At 37.0% G+C, this 16194-nt stretch overlaps 1 protein-coding gene across 3 annotated transcripts in view; it reads left to right on the top strand.

Moving 5' to 3' along the window:
• MED12L (mediator complex subunit 12L) overlaps positions 1-16194 on the top strand; it is a gene marked incomplete at both ends in the record, with an annotated part of 372007 nt that overhangs the window by 109830 nt on the left and 245983 nt on the right. For 2 of the 3 annotated variants that reach the window (XM_084232379.1, XM_084232380.1), the window contains 5 exons: positions 5253-5384; positions 8159-8285; positions 10386-10600; positions 12173-12277; positions 13136-13309. In XM_084232379.1, coding sequence (XP_084088505.1) covers positions 5253-5384; positions 8159-8285; positions 10386-10600; positions 12173-12277; positions 13136-13309 — 753 coding nt within the window. The remainder of the gene's footprint in view (positions 1-5252; positions 5385-8158; positions 8286-10385; positions 10601-12172; positions 12278-13135; positions 13310-16194) is intronic. The other variant, XM_084232381.1, reaches the window with a different exon arrangement.

Here is a 16194-nt window from a genome sequence, read left to right on the forward strand (position 1 = left end):
GCTACGCCCTCACCCTCCAGTGCATCAACTCTTTTCAGGAAAACAATAAAGCTAAAAGTTAATTCTCTTGGTCTATACTTAGAATTATTGAACTAAATTCCCTCAGATTTTTGCCTTTGAAACTCTTGTTATAGAATAGAAATTAAGTCCAAAAGGGGGATGCCAATTTTTTGTCCTACCATGAGAATGTTTATGAAGTGACTAGAAGAGGACCTAGCAATAATAGGCACTCAGTACCTATTTATTGAGTGAATTAATAAGGAAATGAGTGAATGGAACTCCTAACCATTTCATGGATGTTGTGTATCATCAACTTACTTTTTCTCCCCAGATTTTCAGTTTTGTATTGTAGCCTTTCCATATTTGCCATTTAATGACCAACTTTCCCTACGCTCTTAACAAACTTTGGAATCATGATCATGTTTTCTACTCTTTGTGTTTGCTCCAAACTTCTTAGAATTAATTTCCCATTGCTCAGAGTAGTTAAAGTTATCAGAAATTTAGTGACTTGAAAATAACAAAAATGTATTCTCCTGTAGTTCTTGATGTTAGGCTCTTAACATGGCTGTTCATTGTAATTAAGCTGTTCATTGGATTGTGTTCCTTCTGGAGGCTGTGAGGGAGAATCTGTTCCCTTGCCCTTTCCAGCTCTTGGAGGTCACCTGCATTCCTTGTTATATTTACCCTGACTCTATTTTCAAAGTCTACAGCATATTAGCTTCAGATTTCTTCCTGACTCTGACTTCTGCTTCTGTTGTCAAAACTATTTTTGTTATTCTCCTGTCCCTCTTTTTCCCCTCTAAGCATTCCTATGATTACATGTCTACCCTACCCAATATTTTAGGATAGATCCCCCCCATCTCATAATCCTTAATTAGTAACAACCACAAGTCCCTTTTGTCAGTTAAGGTAGCATATGCACAGGTCCTAGAATTAGGATGTGAACATCTTGGGTAGGGAAAATGGAGGAGCTGTTATACTGCCTACCCCAGACTTTATTTTTTAGTTTATTTCTGTTTTGAAATTTAGCTCATTCTTAATGAATTTTCTTGAAAGCCACCTTTTAAAAGAAACACTTAATAATTCCTTTCACTCTTCTCTTTCTGCTCCTGTTGAAGTCTATTGTCCTTCTGAGATAATTTTCATGCTCTTTTTTTACACATCCAAACTATGTACATGTGTGTCTGTTCCACTTAATTGCCATCTTGTTGAAGGCCTGAGCTCTCTTTAGTTCTTATGTTGAGCTACTAAATTGCTTCAGTTTTGCCTTAAAGTTAAAAATAAATAATAGAATAAAAATACAATCATAAATAAATTAATAAAATGATACTAAATTTCACTTAAGCAATTGTTGGTTATTTTAAAAAAAGCTTGATGTTTTTAGAAATTTGTTTTCAGGATGAGAATGCATTTTAACATATATATATGTGTGTGTATATATATATATACACACACACACATATATATACACATACATACATTTACGTGTGTGTGTGTGTGTGTGTGTGAAATCAGGAAGTCCTGATGAAAGTTTTTTGAATTAATATAAGGCAGCATCCTCTGGCAGATAGATGATTTTCTAGAAGTTGATCAATGAAGAGCAGTGGCAGTATGAGGCATCTGTATTTGGAAAGTGTGGACAAGGGGTGGGTGTCTGTATGTGTGTTGAATAGATCTGATGGAATATTCCTTGGAACTGTTCTTTGGAGTTGCATCAACAGGTATCCTACTTACTTTTAATAATTGGGGGTAAATCCACTTAAATGTGGCCCCAAATTTCCTATTAAATAGTGTGGGGAAGTTTTTAATAGGATGTTAACTTGAAAAACAATCCTAAAATTTTAAAAAAAAGTACAACCAACATAATTTTTCAATAATGAAGAGCAAATGGAAAGAGCTTGCTTTCATATTGGTGTAATATGACCTGATATTTCAATATTATTTTCTGAGATGTTTGTATAAGTTGTCATAAAACCTCTTTTGGACTATCTTACTGCTTTGTGAAAAATATCTGCACAGACTCTTCCTGCTTCTTACTCTCCACCAATGTAGTATGCAGGAAAGAATGAGATTATTTGGAGCTATTTGGTATTCACAAAGAAGTGGACTTTGTACTACTGGAATCTGGCCATTCGGTTGAAAATAAATTTCGAAATGTGTATCTTTATGGACATTGTTGATATGAAGGTGGGACAATTTCTGTGTTAGGTTTTATTTTCAAAACTGAGTCTTACAGCCTCATTTCCCTCATATTCTTTTTTTTTTTTTAAGATTTATTTATGCATACAAGAACTGGGGTACAGGCTATAAGTGTCGGGGGGTGGGCGTGAGAGGATTCATAAGAGACAGAGTGGAGAACAGAACAGGCAGATTGAAATACACTGCTGAGGGAAGCAGCGGGCAAGTCAGGAGAGGTCTGCTATGCCATGTGGGTCACCTCCCTGGCTGGGGATCAAACTAATGCTGCAGTGGCTGTGGATTGCTCCATAGGTTGCATTTTAACCCCTTGCACAACCAGGGAGGCCCATCCCTCATATTCTTAATACATTTAATTCCTAACACTTTGAGACCACATCTGCAGCAAGAAGACTAAGGTCTTTCTTCAAAGTAAGATGCAGTTTTCTATGGGCTGCAGCAGAACTATACTTACCACCTAAGAGATGCATGAGGGCAGGAACATCTCTACACTAACAGAATGGCTCCTTTTATGATTGTGTAGTTTTCCTTTTTCTTCTAGAAGGTGAACTTATTGAGCACATGATGAACTTTTTGTTTTTTTAGTGCCTACTTTATCATGGGTTCATAGTAAGTGTTTTTAGGCTTGACTTGTTTTCTAACCCATTGTCTCAAAACAGTGGTCATATTTTCACATGTTAAGTAGCAGCCTTTTCATCACATAATTTCCCCTATGGCTCTAGGTCAAGGTAAGCCCATTACTTAAGTTGTGTGAGTCAGTGGTTTATTCTTTTGTAGCTTATTTCTTTCTTTTATTTTTTTTTTTGATGTAGAGGAAATATTTTTAAAAGTCCTTATAAATGTGGATATCATGCACATTACTAATTTAAAAAGTGATGGCAGTATAATTAGGGTAAGTTCTTTTGTTCTATTTAACATTCTAATTTTAGTTCTACGTGCGTCACTAGATTAACTCTTCTATTTTTACTTTTCTCTGGATTAGACTAAGTATAGACAGGAATTCCCCCCAGTTTGCTTTCCTTTTAAAATGGTCCATCTTTATATATTTTAATTGAATTATTTCTCGTTTTAAATTCAGAAACCCAGAGCTCCTTCTGAGACACCTGCTCTAGATAAATTAACATATCTTTCTTTTAAGTCTACATGTGTTTAGACTTAAAACAGGGTAGAATAAGTAAAAAAAAATTGGGAATAAACTGATTTTTATCAGCTGAATTGTTTGCTAGTATCTAAAAACTGGTCAGGGATTATTATTTTTTTTGAAGATTTATTTATTTATACAAGAACTGGGGTACAGGTCAGAGGCGCGGGAGGGTGAGAGAATTCACCAGAGACAGAGCGGGGAGCAGAACAGGCAGACAGACCAAAGACACTGCTGAGGGGAGCAGTGGGGAGAGGCAGAAGTCTGCCACGTCATGTGGGTTTCTCCCTGGCCGGCCGGGAATCGAACCCCTGCTGCAGAGGCTGGCTTAGCAGACAGCTCCACAGCGCGGTGCTTAACCTATTGCGCCACCAGGGAGGCCTGGTCAGGGATTCTTATCCTGGGATTCTTGGATATCTTCCCAGAGTTCACAGACCCTCTGAAATGTGCTAATTTTATGGATGCATGTATATATATTTTCCTAGTGGTTGTGCTCATAATTAGCATAATCTTTTTTTTAAAGATTTATTTATGTATATAATAACTGGGGTGCAGACCAGAAGTGGTGGTGGTGAGGGGATTCATCAGAGACAGAGTGGGGAGAAGAACAGGTGATTTACTGAAAATACACTGCTGAGGGCAGCAGCCGGTTAGAAAGGAGAGGTCTGCTGCGCCATATGGGTTGTTCCTGGCCAGCGTCTGGGGGGATCAAACTCATGCTGCAGTGGCTGGGATAGCTTGATATTGCTATCTTTAACCCCTGTGCCACTAGGAAGGCCCCTAGTTAAATGCATAATCTTAATTGAACTGTGGATTCTAAAATGTTAAAAACTTTTTATACGACTTAAATGCTATTACTAAATATAGAGCCTTTGGTGTGGTGTTTATATAGTTGGGCAAATATTAAAAACTTGTGGTTGTGTTCCACTGGTCAGCATGAATCCTCTCAAGGAAGTGTAGGCCGCCGAGCCTGACTTACCCACTCTGACTCACCTCCTGTCCTTGTCCCTTTTCTTCCATTCATGTCTCTGGGGTCCCTGTGATCTTTCTTTGACTCCTCTTATCCTCAGCCTATTTCTAGGTCACAGCAAATCTGGTGGATAGTTGTGGGGCTGTGGCAAGGCCTACTTAGATGCAAAGTATTATCCTCTGTTATAGCTTTGTCTGCTCTTAGTTTGTGTTCCTTTTTGATACTTGGCTGTCATTTTTTATGTTTGCTGGTTTTGGTTTTTTTTTTTTTTTTTTTTTTTGCTTAGAAGAACTGGGGTGTAGGCCGGAGGTGCGGGGTGTAGTAGGATTCACTGGAGAGGTCTGCTGTCCAGATGTGGGTTAGCTCCCTGGTCAGCAATAGAACTCTGGCCATGGTGGTGATATTGCTGAGACTTAACCGCTAAGGCCACCAGCGAGGTCCTATGTTTGCTGTTTGTAGTGCTGAATTTGATTAGCTTTCCAGCTTCCCTTTCAGTTGTTCTTTCCAGTTCCTCATTAGCCTGCATGATTTGACAGCCTGGCTTTTTCGGAGTAAGTACCATATGAGTCTGTGAGTGGTCACCTGGGGGAGTCAGCAGTGGAATGCAGTACTTAGGCTTTGCAACAGCTGCTCTGGATATTCAGTGGCTGGTTTCCCTTTCTAAAACTGAGTTTTGGAGGATTGATGAGGTCAGGTTATTACCCTTTGTAAGTGAAGGACTATTCAAGAAAAACAAATCTGTTGGAATTGTCACAACTTGACTGTTTTATGTAATTGATTTCCTTTTGATTATAAAAGTTTTACTCTTTATATGTCAACTAAAGATGATAAATGAGTAGTAAAAATATAAGAAAAAACTTTAGAGCTATATATATTGCATTGCTTGCTCTCATTTGGTTAATGTTTCACTTGACTTGGCTGGTACCCATTTCTCTCGGTCATCAGATTGCCCCCAACGATGAAGCTGTGGTGACACTCTTGTGTGAATGGGCTGTGAGCTGTAAGCGGTCAGGCAAGCACAGGGCAATGGCTGTGGCGAAGCTCTTGGAGAAGAGGCAAGCGGAAATCGAGGCAGAGGTAGGTTCAGTTTTATAATTGTTGAATGCTATCATATAAAAATGTATGGGGACTTTGCTCTCCCCAAAACAGTATTTTTACCTCCCCTCATTATGCTATTTTCTCTTGAAGGAAAAAGGGAAAATGTATAAATTTATGCAAGTGTTCCCTAGCAGTATTCCTCAGTGTTGATGATGCCAATAATTTACATTCTGGACTAATTTAAAATAGTATGTATTAAAGCAAAACTTTACCAAATGATTTAGAACAAAGAAATCTCCCTTTGTAAGGTTAAGATGCACACACCCATATGTACATATATATTCTATCATATGTGTTTGTACACATATCATATGTGTTTGTACACATATCATATGTGTTTGTACACACATATCATGTGTTTGTACACATATCTATAAATAGAAATGTATATAATATGTGTCAACCTTTATAAATTTGAAAACTACACAATATTCCAAGGGATCTGGAAGAAGCTTTCTTGAGGCAGTTATGGCCATTATTATAGATACCAGTTTATATGAGTTTTTGAGATTGTGTCCTAGCCCCAGGAGAAGAGTGAGTCATGGAAGCAGATTATTTGTGAGCTGTCTTTTCTGTTTTGAGATTTAGTGGGAAGGGCTCTGAAAAGGTGTGTAAAGATCTGTCATCTCTCTGGACAACAGCGATTCCTCCAGTCTTGTCTCTCTGGTCTTTCCTGTTCCCTGCTGATACCCTAAACAGCACCAAGAGTTGTGTTTTCAAAATAGAGACAGCTGACATTGTCCCCTGACTAAAACTCCTGACAGTTCTTTACTCTGCCCCCCCCCCCCATGAGCTGTCCCTGTTGCCTTCATACCTTGTCTCCCACTTTACTCCAGTTACTATGTCCTTCCTCTCCCTTTAACACTGTTCTAACTTTTATCTTGGGGCCTTGCTCTTGCTGTTCCTTTTCAGTGGCATACTCTGCTTCCCAGTCCTTATTTTACATTCCGGTTTCACAAAATGTCATTTCCTTTGTGGCATTTCTGGCTCAATGTGTGTTATATCTCAAGAAGATTTCCACTCACCATCTTTCCTGAATTAACACTCAGCCAGCCTTCCTTCCATCACTCATGGGCTAATTGTTGAATGCTTGCCCAGCCCCGCTAGAATGTAAGCCTGATAGCAGGGACCTCACCCACCCTGTTCATTGGTACCCAGATGCACAGTAGGTGCTCAGAAGATGTTTATTACATGAATGGATGGGGACTTAGTGGTCTTGTTACTGACAATGCCCTGATTTCTAGTGAAGTTACTAAAACTAAAATAGGACGATGATTTTCAAGGATGTCTTTTGCCTCCTGTTGGGAAAGTGTTTACAAAGTGCAAAAAATGACTTTGTTGAAACTGGCACTTGAAGATACTGATCTTTTTTTTTTTTCTTTAAATTTGCATTTTTAATGTAGTCTTAGATTAAAATTTTTAAATTTTTGTAGGAGTGACAGTTTAAATCATTGTGTAAGTTTCAGGTGTACAGCATATATACATCTATAATTTAACAACTGTATATACTGCATGTTGATCTTCACCAGAACTAGTTCCCAAACAGTCCACCTGCTACACCCAATGTACCCATCCCCACCCTTTTGCTCTGTGTCAACCCCATTTTGTTCTTATAACTTTAAGTTTTTGTTTCCTTTTTTTTTAATAAAGATACTGATCATAAAGTATAAATCACATGGTCCATTTTACAATGTGCAAATTAGAAAAAACAGTTCATTGCTTTTTTCCGCATGTTTATGAGTAGACTTTTTTTTTTTCCAGTAATCATTCAATTACTAGAGTATTAATTGCAAGGTTTCATAAATATTATTGCTCCTTCTGGGTTGCTGCTTTTGTCTATTCCTCCCCACCACGTGTCCCAGAACACACACACACACACACGCGCGCACACACACACACACTTGTAGAAGAGGTTCACATATAGGTTGCTTTATAATATTCAAATATAAATGCATTCATATCTAAAAACTCAATGCATTTACTAAGGCTTAATAATATTTTTGGCCAAGATAATTGATTTATGTTAAATATCATTTTCAAAGTTAGATCTTTGTAAAGAGAGGATAGATTGCAGGAATAATATTCAAGAATAAATCGTAAAAAATGCTTCTAAACTCTTCTGTTCTTCTAGTAAGTTCTGTCTTTAAGATTGCAGAAGTCAAAGAGCCATTCTATATGTGTCTTATGAATTATGGAGACTTCAGGAGGTCCTGAGGGATCTAACTGTTGAAGTATGATGAATAAGTGAAGGAATCTCTTTACAAGAATTGTGCTCGAGTTCTGATTCAACACTGTAGTTCCCCAGGTATACTACTAAAGAAATCCGCCTGACAAAAATCAAATGCCAAGGAATCAACCTCAAATATACATGCTCAAATCTTTCTCAGGGGGAAGCTATTTAAAAGTGAAGAAAACCTCAACTTTTAGCAAATTTTCTTAAGGATAATAAGTAGTTTATAGTACTGGGCTGTATACTCAGTGGATACTAATCATGTACAGAGTTTATAATTTCCTTGGATATTGTTTTTCACTGGTGTTCTTTGAATTTATTTGAAATGTTCTGGGCTAATTTTCTCTAACTTTTGGAAATTATATTTATTTGAGGGCATGACCCTTAAGTGCAGAAATCTCAATTAATTTTATGTGTTTTATCTGAGAACTTAAATATCAGTAAAAGAAACTAATAATTTATGACCCATTATAACTATACTTGCTCTCCATAATTAACTGTGCTTGTTTATTTTGAATCTTAGAGATGTGGTGAATCAGAGGTCTTAGATGAGAAGGAGTCCATTTCTTCAGCCTCTCTTGCTGGATCTAGTTTGCCTGTTTTCCAGAATGTTCTGCTAAGATTTTTAGATACCCAGGCCCCCTCACTGTGTAAGTAAAACTCTGCTTCTAGATCTTAAATAAGGGATTAACCATTTCTTTCTACTGATTTTTCTCTCCATATTTGTATCTTATACAAAGTTTTTGTCATTGAGTACAATGTATATTTTACTGAACAAAATTTTGTAGCCTGTTCCCAATGGAGATGTTTATGCAATTTTAAAATCAGGCAATCCTCAAAGACTTAAAAAATTTCCAGAGTTTAATAATTAAAAAAAGTCACCTCATTCCCTTATATTTAATGGACTTATTTTCCCTTTTTAAATCTTTCTTGTCAAAATAGAGGAGCTAAGGTCCTGTGGTATTTCACTGTGTATTGTGATACAAAATTTCTCTTTTTGAACTGTTTGCTCAATTACTGGTTTCTAACTCTTAATTTTAAAAGTGGAGAAAAATTAAAAGTGCTTTATAATGAGGTCCTTGTTATAAGGGAAAAAGTTGTATGGGCTGGTAAGCTGCTTGTCTGTTTTCTCAGATACCTGGGTTATTCACATTCTTTTTCTTTTATTGTATTGTTGCTGGGGAATCTGAGATTTGAGGAATTAAGTACCCCACGAATGTGTTGATGTAACAGTTGGACACTAAGAAAATCATTTGTGTGAACTAAGTGGACTTGATATTATTCTGAGGCTTTCATATAATGAAGTACAGCAGGAAGAGTTTTAGTTCAGATATTGATGAGACAATAAGAAATCAGTAAAAGTGGAAAGTGACAGAAAGGGGAAAAAAGAATGGATATGGAGGGAATGGAAAAAGTGGTAAAGGTACATGAAATAGTACTGCTTTTGTTTCCTCTGAGGCAGCCTCATTTTGGGGGTGGAGTGACTTGTTGGGATGAGGTTTTTGGAGACAAGGGCTTTCTCTTGTAGTTATGTGCTGGATGCTTTAGGCTGGGGGAGAGCCAGAGCCAGAACCAAGCTGTTGGTTTGATGTAGGGAATAGTAATGAAGTGTAGGAAAGGAAGCAGAAAAATGAAAGAGTAGAGGAGACCCCAGGTGATAGAAAGTATGCTGTCAGGAGTGGAGGTGAGCATCTCTACCTAGTCTTGTATCCCTTTGCTTCCCTCATGTTATTTCCGATACCTGTTCTTTTTTTGGGATAAAAGTTCTCCTGTGTATCCTATTTACTGCTGGTGTGTATCCCATTTACTGCTGTTAGAGAACACTGTTTCTCTGGGTAGAGACTGCCTGTCTTGAGTTTGGTGGTAGGTGACAGGAGAAATTTGGTCTTAAGGTTTGGCGAGCTACACTAAGTGCTCCCTGGAACTCTTCGTTTCCTCCTGATGTTTTGTGACTGTGATGGTACAGAAATAAGCTTTGCAGATTTAGTCTTTTTTTTTTTTAAGATTTATTTATTTATGCATACAAGAAGTGGGGTACAGGCCAGAGGTACAGGGGCTGTGAGGATTCACCAGAGACAGTGTGGGGAGCAGAACAGGCAGACTGACGAAATACACTGCTGAGGGGAGCAGTGGGCAAGTCAGGAGAGGTCTGCTGTGCCATGTGGGTGGCTCCCTGGCTGGGGAATGAACTCTTGCTGCAGTGTCTGCGGATAGCTTCATAGGTTGCCTCTTAACCCCTTGTGCCATCATTTTTTTTTCCCATTTCCCCTTCTTTTTAGTGACTCCACTCACTAGTCTTTTCACATACCTTTTGAATTGTGGTTCTATTGTGACATGTCCTTTGAGAAAGTGTGCCTGTGTCTCCTACAAATATATAGGCAAACTCAAGTTATGGAAGAATAATCATGAGTTATTTTAATGGTAAAACCAGAGGTAAGCAGACTAACTCTGCTTTTTTTAACCTGCAATACTGTGCTTTTACATTATTATTTAAATGCTGCTTTTTTGTCAGGGTCCACAGTCTTTAAATTTGACATTGTACTTAGCATGCTAGATGTGATTTTTCAGTTACAGTGGGACAGTCAAAAACTGAGCAGTTCTTCACAAAATGCTAGTGCTTCATAGTAAAATTTCCAGTGACTGTTTTGTAAAAAATAAAGTAGTGAAAATATTGTTAAACTTTAATGTTTGATTATTGTTTCTAATAGGCCAGGGGGACTGAATTCTTGCTTTAATTTGTTTCTCGATAGCGGATCCAAACAGTGAATGTGAAAAGGTGGAATTTGTGAACCTGGTGCTGCTCTTCTGCGAGTTCATCCGCCACGATGTCTTCTCCCATGATGCCTACATGTGCACCCTTATATCTCGAGGGGACTTGTCAGTTACTGCCTCCACTCAGCCTCAGTCACCAGCAGGAGAAAATGCAGATGAACACTACCCAAAGGACCATGATGTGAAAATGGAGGTATGACTCCAGGAGTAGCTCCCCAGCCCTTGGAAACTAACCTCTGCCAGGGAACAACTTTCAGAAGCGTAGTTTGGTGGTAGAAGGGTGATCACATTTTTAGTTGTCTTTTTTTGTTACAAAGTATGTTTATCTCTATTCCTCATGCAAGAAAGATATTTGAACTATAACTTATATTTTCCAAAATTTTCTCTTGAAAAATTCTTTGGATGCTCTGCAACTATTAATGAAAAGATTTTTCCATAAAATTTTTCATTGGATTAGAATTATGTGCTTCCAGTTTTATGTATTTCTGGTTTCCAGTTTTCCTTAAGATTGTGCCTCAAAATTGGACTTGTTTTTGCCCTCACTTCCTGACTGAGTTTTCATTCTAAGGAGAATCTTTTCTCCAGTGTGTCATTCTGTCATGTGTAAGGGAAGATTCTCTTTTAGTCTTTGCAGATCATATTTTCCTTTCAGTTAATTAAACATTTAATCTCTCAAATGTTGTAGTTTTTTTTAAAGAAAGTATTTTGTATGGCGTGGCTTTTTAATTTTCTGCCAATTCCCAGTTACTTATGGACATTTTCAAGGCAGAAACATCAAAGTGGTGATGGCAAATAGAAAATAGTGAGAAATTGTGATAGTTCCTTAAAAATAAAACCTCATTGATTCTCTTAGAGTTGAAACATATACCATAATGCTATTTCTATAACAGTAATTATAATGTTTCTGAAATAATATTCTAAAACCTGACATAGGAGTTGGATCCATAGTTTATACTCTTTAAGATTCGGTGACCAAATGGTACAGGGATTTAAAAAGTGATTTATTCAATGTAAATACATTTTCCACTGTAGATGTTATAAATGGCAAAAACTGAAGTTTCTTTACGTGTTTCTGCTTTTTCTTTTCTGTTCTTGGATATCAAGTTATCTTACGTCTTAGAATGTCATCGATATACTCTTAGACTAAGAAAAGTTGATGGACCTGTGATTGGGAATAGCTCTAAGAAGGAAATTATGATCAGTTTTTTTTTTTTAAAGATTTATTTATATTTTATTTATACAAGCACTGGGTACAGTCAGAAGCGCGGGAGGGTGAGAGAATTCACCAGAACCAGAACTGGGAGCAGAGCAGGCAGAAGGACCGAAGTACACTGCTGAGGGGAGCAGCGGGTGGCAGGAGAGGTCTGCACGCCATGTGGGACCCTCTTCCGGTGACCGGGGAGCAGCCGGGGATCGAACCGGTGCCGCAGAAGCTGTGGGCAGCCTCGCAACCCAGTGCTCAATTGCTGTGCCACTGCCACTGGGGAGGCCCTATGATCAGTTTGTTTTTAATCAGGCAGTTTGTATGCACTTCCTTTAAAATATCATACAAGTTAATAATCATCAGTCTCATTGTGAGGACATAAAATGTGACATTCCACAGTAATGCCTGTCTTAATATTCCCTTCTCTTTATTGGGGGAAAAGGGATACTGGGAAGAAAAAAGATACAAGATGGTTAAAAATGTCACCATTATGTTTTCACTTTAATTTCTTAATGAACTACAAAATTTACAGCGTGACTTTCTTTTTCTGATGATTATCAGGAACAGACTATTATGGCACATATGGGCATTGACTCAGGAACCACTAATATTTTTGATGAAGTAGACAAGAGTGACTTTAAAACTGACTTTGGTTCGGAATTTCCAGTAGGTTCAACTTTTGAATTCTTATTGATTATTAACCTCCTTTCCCCAAGCCCCAGCTTGTCTCTCTGTCCTTTTGTTTCTTCCTCCATTTACTGTAAGGACTTATGTACTTGTGATGTGAATGTTATCCTACCACATGCCACCCAAGGACTCTCATCTTGTGCTGTGTCCTTTCAACTCATACTCAGTTATGGTTGCATTGCTGCCTTTGTAAATTATAACACTTCTGCTCTCCTACTTCACTGTCTGTGATTCTCTCATTTAAAATCATTACAGGTCAGGAATACATGAGTGTAGTATCATCATGTGAGTCTATGTTGAATTGCTAAGCATGTGTTCAGATTCTGTATAGCCACTGACCTGGCTCTGGACTTGTTTACAGTTATACATTCTTCTACTTTATATCTGTATAATCACTGAGTATTCTTCCTCATGGATCTTAAAATGTTTTTCTGTGGGGGAAAAAAAAAAAAAAAAAACAAAAACGGTTGTGGTATAGACTAATTGCTTTCTGTCTAATCCTTAATTTTATTAGTTAAATATTTCAGTGTATTTTTTTTGTAGGAAATGTAGCCCTATGAGGAAGATGCTTAACTATAGATCTGATTTTATCTCTGATTATCTGAGAAGTGTAGCTCTGCATGTGTGTGGCATTTTTTCATCTTCAAAATGGGGATCATGTAAACAGATTCCTACTGATATGAATATAAAATTTGCAACAATGAATACAATTTCTTTATATATTTTACCCAGTCCTTAAATGAGTTCCTGTTGTGTTTGAAGTTCTGATATGCAGGACTGTGGTGCAGTTTGCTCTATTTCATTTACAATCTCCAATGTTTGTCTTACATGACTTAGATTTTTTCTCCCATGCCTGGAGAGTCCTGTGAGAATGCCACTGCTTTGGGCAGACGAATGTCAGTTAATGGTGAGAAGTTGCTGAAGAGAGAGAAACCAAGGGAGTTAATTTTTCCATCTAATTATGACCTCCTACGTCACCTGCAGTATGCAACACATTTTCCCATACCTCTGGTAAGTCATAATTATTTCATTCTAGGATCATTAAGTCTTGATTATTCTGCTGCTTGACTGAGCGATACATAGGCTAGTGAGTGAGTTTTTGTATTTGCTGCTTCTTTGGTTATAATTCTGATCACATTGCTAATGTACTGATGTAGTCCAAATTTGGGAGTGATGTTACTGGCTAGCTAGATTTAATGGAATTTTCTATATTATTATCATTTAATCAGGAACATTTGAGTCACTGCAAACAATATCTAAATATGTGTTTTCCTACTTCAATATGAAAGTCATTTTCTGAGTAGATTTTATGTGTACTGTACTTTTGGCATTATACAGATAAGTAAGAATTTTGGGGCACAGGAAAGATGAATAAGATAGGAGGGGAACAAATGTCTACAAAATAATAAATCACTACTATAAGTTCAGTAATAGAGTAAAAACTGTCTACTGGAAGGTGAACCATTTGAGATTCTTACCTGAAAGTATAAATATTATAGGTGAGAGAGGCTCTCAAAGAAATTGGGTAAGATGTCATAGATGAAGTTGTATATGAGACTTGTATATGGATTGGATTTTAACCTGTAGAGTTAAAGAACTGGATAGCACATGAGAAATACTTGTCAGGAAATTAAATGTTTGAGTCATAAGAGTGATGTTCTTTATTCTAAAGGGCAACAAGATTAGTCCTATGATAATAATGCTGAAAATTAGGCCAAAGTCTTTAAATGTTTTTATTTTTAATTCTTAGGTTTACTAGCTATTTTCCCGATGATTACTACTCTTGTTGTTGTTGTAACAAAAACATAATTGTGAGGTAAATTATGTTATTTCCTGGGTGGGTATCTTTTAGAAGTTTTTATCTAAATATTTCTTTAAATTTATTTACTTTTGGAATATCCTGTGAAATGACTTCAAAATCACTGTACCCAGGTATTTTCTTTTTACCATTAAGGGAGCTTACTTGGTTCTTTTATGTCTGGGGTTATGTCAGAAGTCGCCAGAATTTCTTCCTGGCCATAACTGGCTGACTAGATTGCTGTTTTCCAGTCAGCACTTATCTGTCGGCATCATTTGTCTTCAACCTGGTAGAATAATCTCAGTGTTTGTTTAGGGGATCAGAGATAGTGATCTGGCATTTTAGAGATATATCCTGAAGACTACATTGGTTCTTGATGTGTGTCTAGGAGTTGTTTTAAAATAGAATAAAAAAGGGAGTAATATTAAAGTCTGGAGTTTAGTGTAGTGTACTAATGTTAATTTACTAGTTTTGACAAACGTATTATAGTTATGGAAGACTTCAACACTCGGGCAACACTGACTCAAAGGGTATGTAGGTACTCTGTACTGCCTTTGTACCTTTTCTATAAATCTGCAATTATTCCAAAATAAAAAGTTTGTTTGAAATAAAAAGGAAAAAAGGAGGGAGATAATGGAGCCGATATGGCAAATGTTGAAACTTGTGGAGATTCCGTGCTCCCTCTGGCTGAGCAGAGCTTTGCAGGTCTCCCTCTTCAGTGTGTCTGGGTGTTGGAGTGGCTACTAGCCATGGATGGATCCCTTTGCTCTGTTGTTCATGTGAACCTTGGCTGCATATCCTCGCATTTAGTATTCTAATGACTGGCCACTTTCTTAGAGGAAAGAGCATGATAATTTCTGATTACTAAATCTCATGATAATTTAACTGTAATTCAACCATAAAAGAACAACTAGAAATTTGATATTGTAGCGTGCAATTTTTCAGTAGTCTTCCATCACCAGTTGCTCTAAATCCCCTTTACTGTGAGCATAATTTAGAATCAGCAACCAATAGGGGAAACAAAAGGATAAATAACATGACATTGATATTTTGAATGCTGTAGAGAGTGTGATCCTCTTTCTCAATATAAAAGGGAACTTTATTAACTTATAATGCATGTGAGGTGAATATAAGAATATGATTAAAGAAAGAAAACCAAAACTCCATGATATAGTCCTGGTGAATGGAAACCAAGGAGAGAGAGAACTAAAAGATATTTGACCAAAAGATCCACAATAATAAACTAGTTTTATATATACTGTTACATGAAAACTATCTCACTCTTCTCATCAAAACACATGATCTTAGATTTCAGCAAGTGCAGGTTCTGCTGCGCACACATCCTACCAGCTGTGCCTTAGGTAAGCTGCTCATGTCCTGTGTCAGATTTGTGATGCTGATGGGGTTCCTGTCATTAATACTTACTAGAACTTGTTCACCACTATGTATCATGATACAAGTTTTATAATAGGTAAGTTATTGTGTACTTTTTAAAAATTATTTTCTTCAAACTCAGAATATATTTTTGAAATTATAGACAGGGGTCGTCTTGGATTTAAGTTTCAGAAAGTAAGTTTCTGTGTTTTTCTCAATCTGAACTAAAAATAACTTTGGAATCAAACTGTTTTATTAACTGTCATTAACACTTATTAATCATTGAGACTAATGAAAATGTATTACCAGTTGTTTTAATATGAACTTGGACTATTGAAATGAAAATAAACACAGGGTCTCATGCATGTTTATCTGAACTTTTCCATTTTTATTCTGAGTAAGTCTTAATTGCATCACTAGCAGTACAAAGAATTTGATCAAAGAATGGGAACCCACATGAGCAGGGGTCACTCATACTTTAATGCTGGCTCCAGTGATAATCAACCTCATCATCAGCATGCTACTTCCTAACAAGGCCTGGTTCAATGGAATGTTATGTAAATTTTAAGACCATTTCATTAATGCTATTTTTTTGTACCTTTGATGTGTGTTTCTAGTTCCAAAACAGTAGTTTTTAGCAGTTAGTATAATTTAGCAACTCCCTTTAAAAATGTCACACAGTCTGTTTCATATTACTGCAAACTAAAAATAGTAAGTCACTGGA

This window comes from Talpa europaea (genome assembly GCF_964194135.1).
Source record: "Talpa europaea genome assembly, chromosome: 4".
In the NCBI taxonomy this organism is placed as follows: domain Eukaryota; kingdom Metazoa; phylum Chordata; class Mammalia; order Eulipotyphla; family Talpidae; genus Talpa; species Talpa europaea.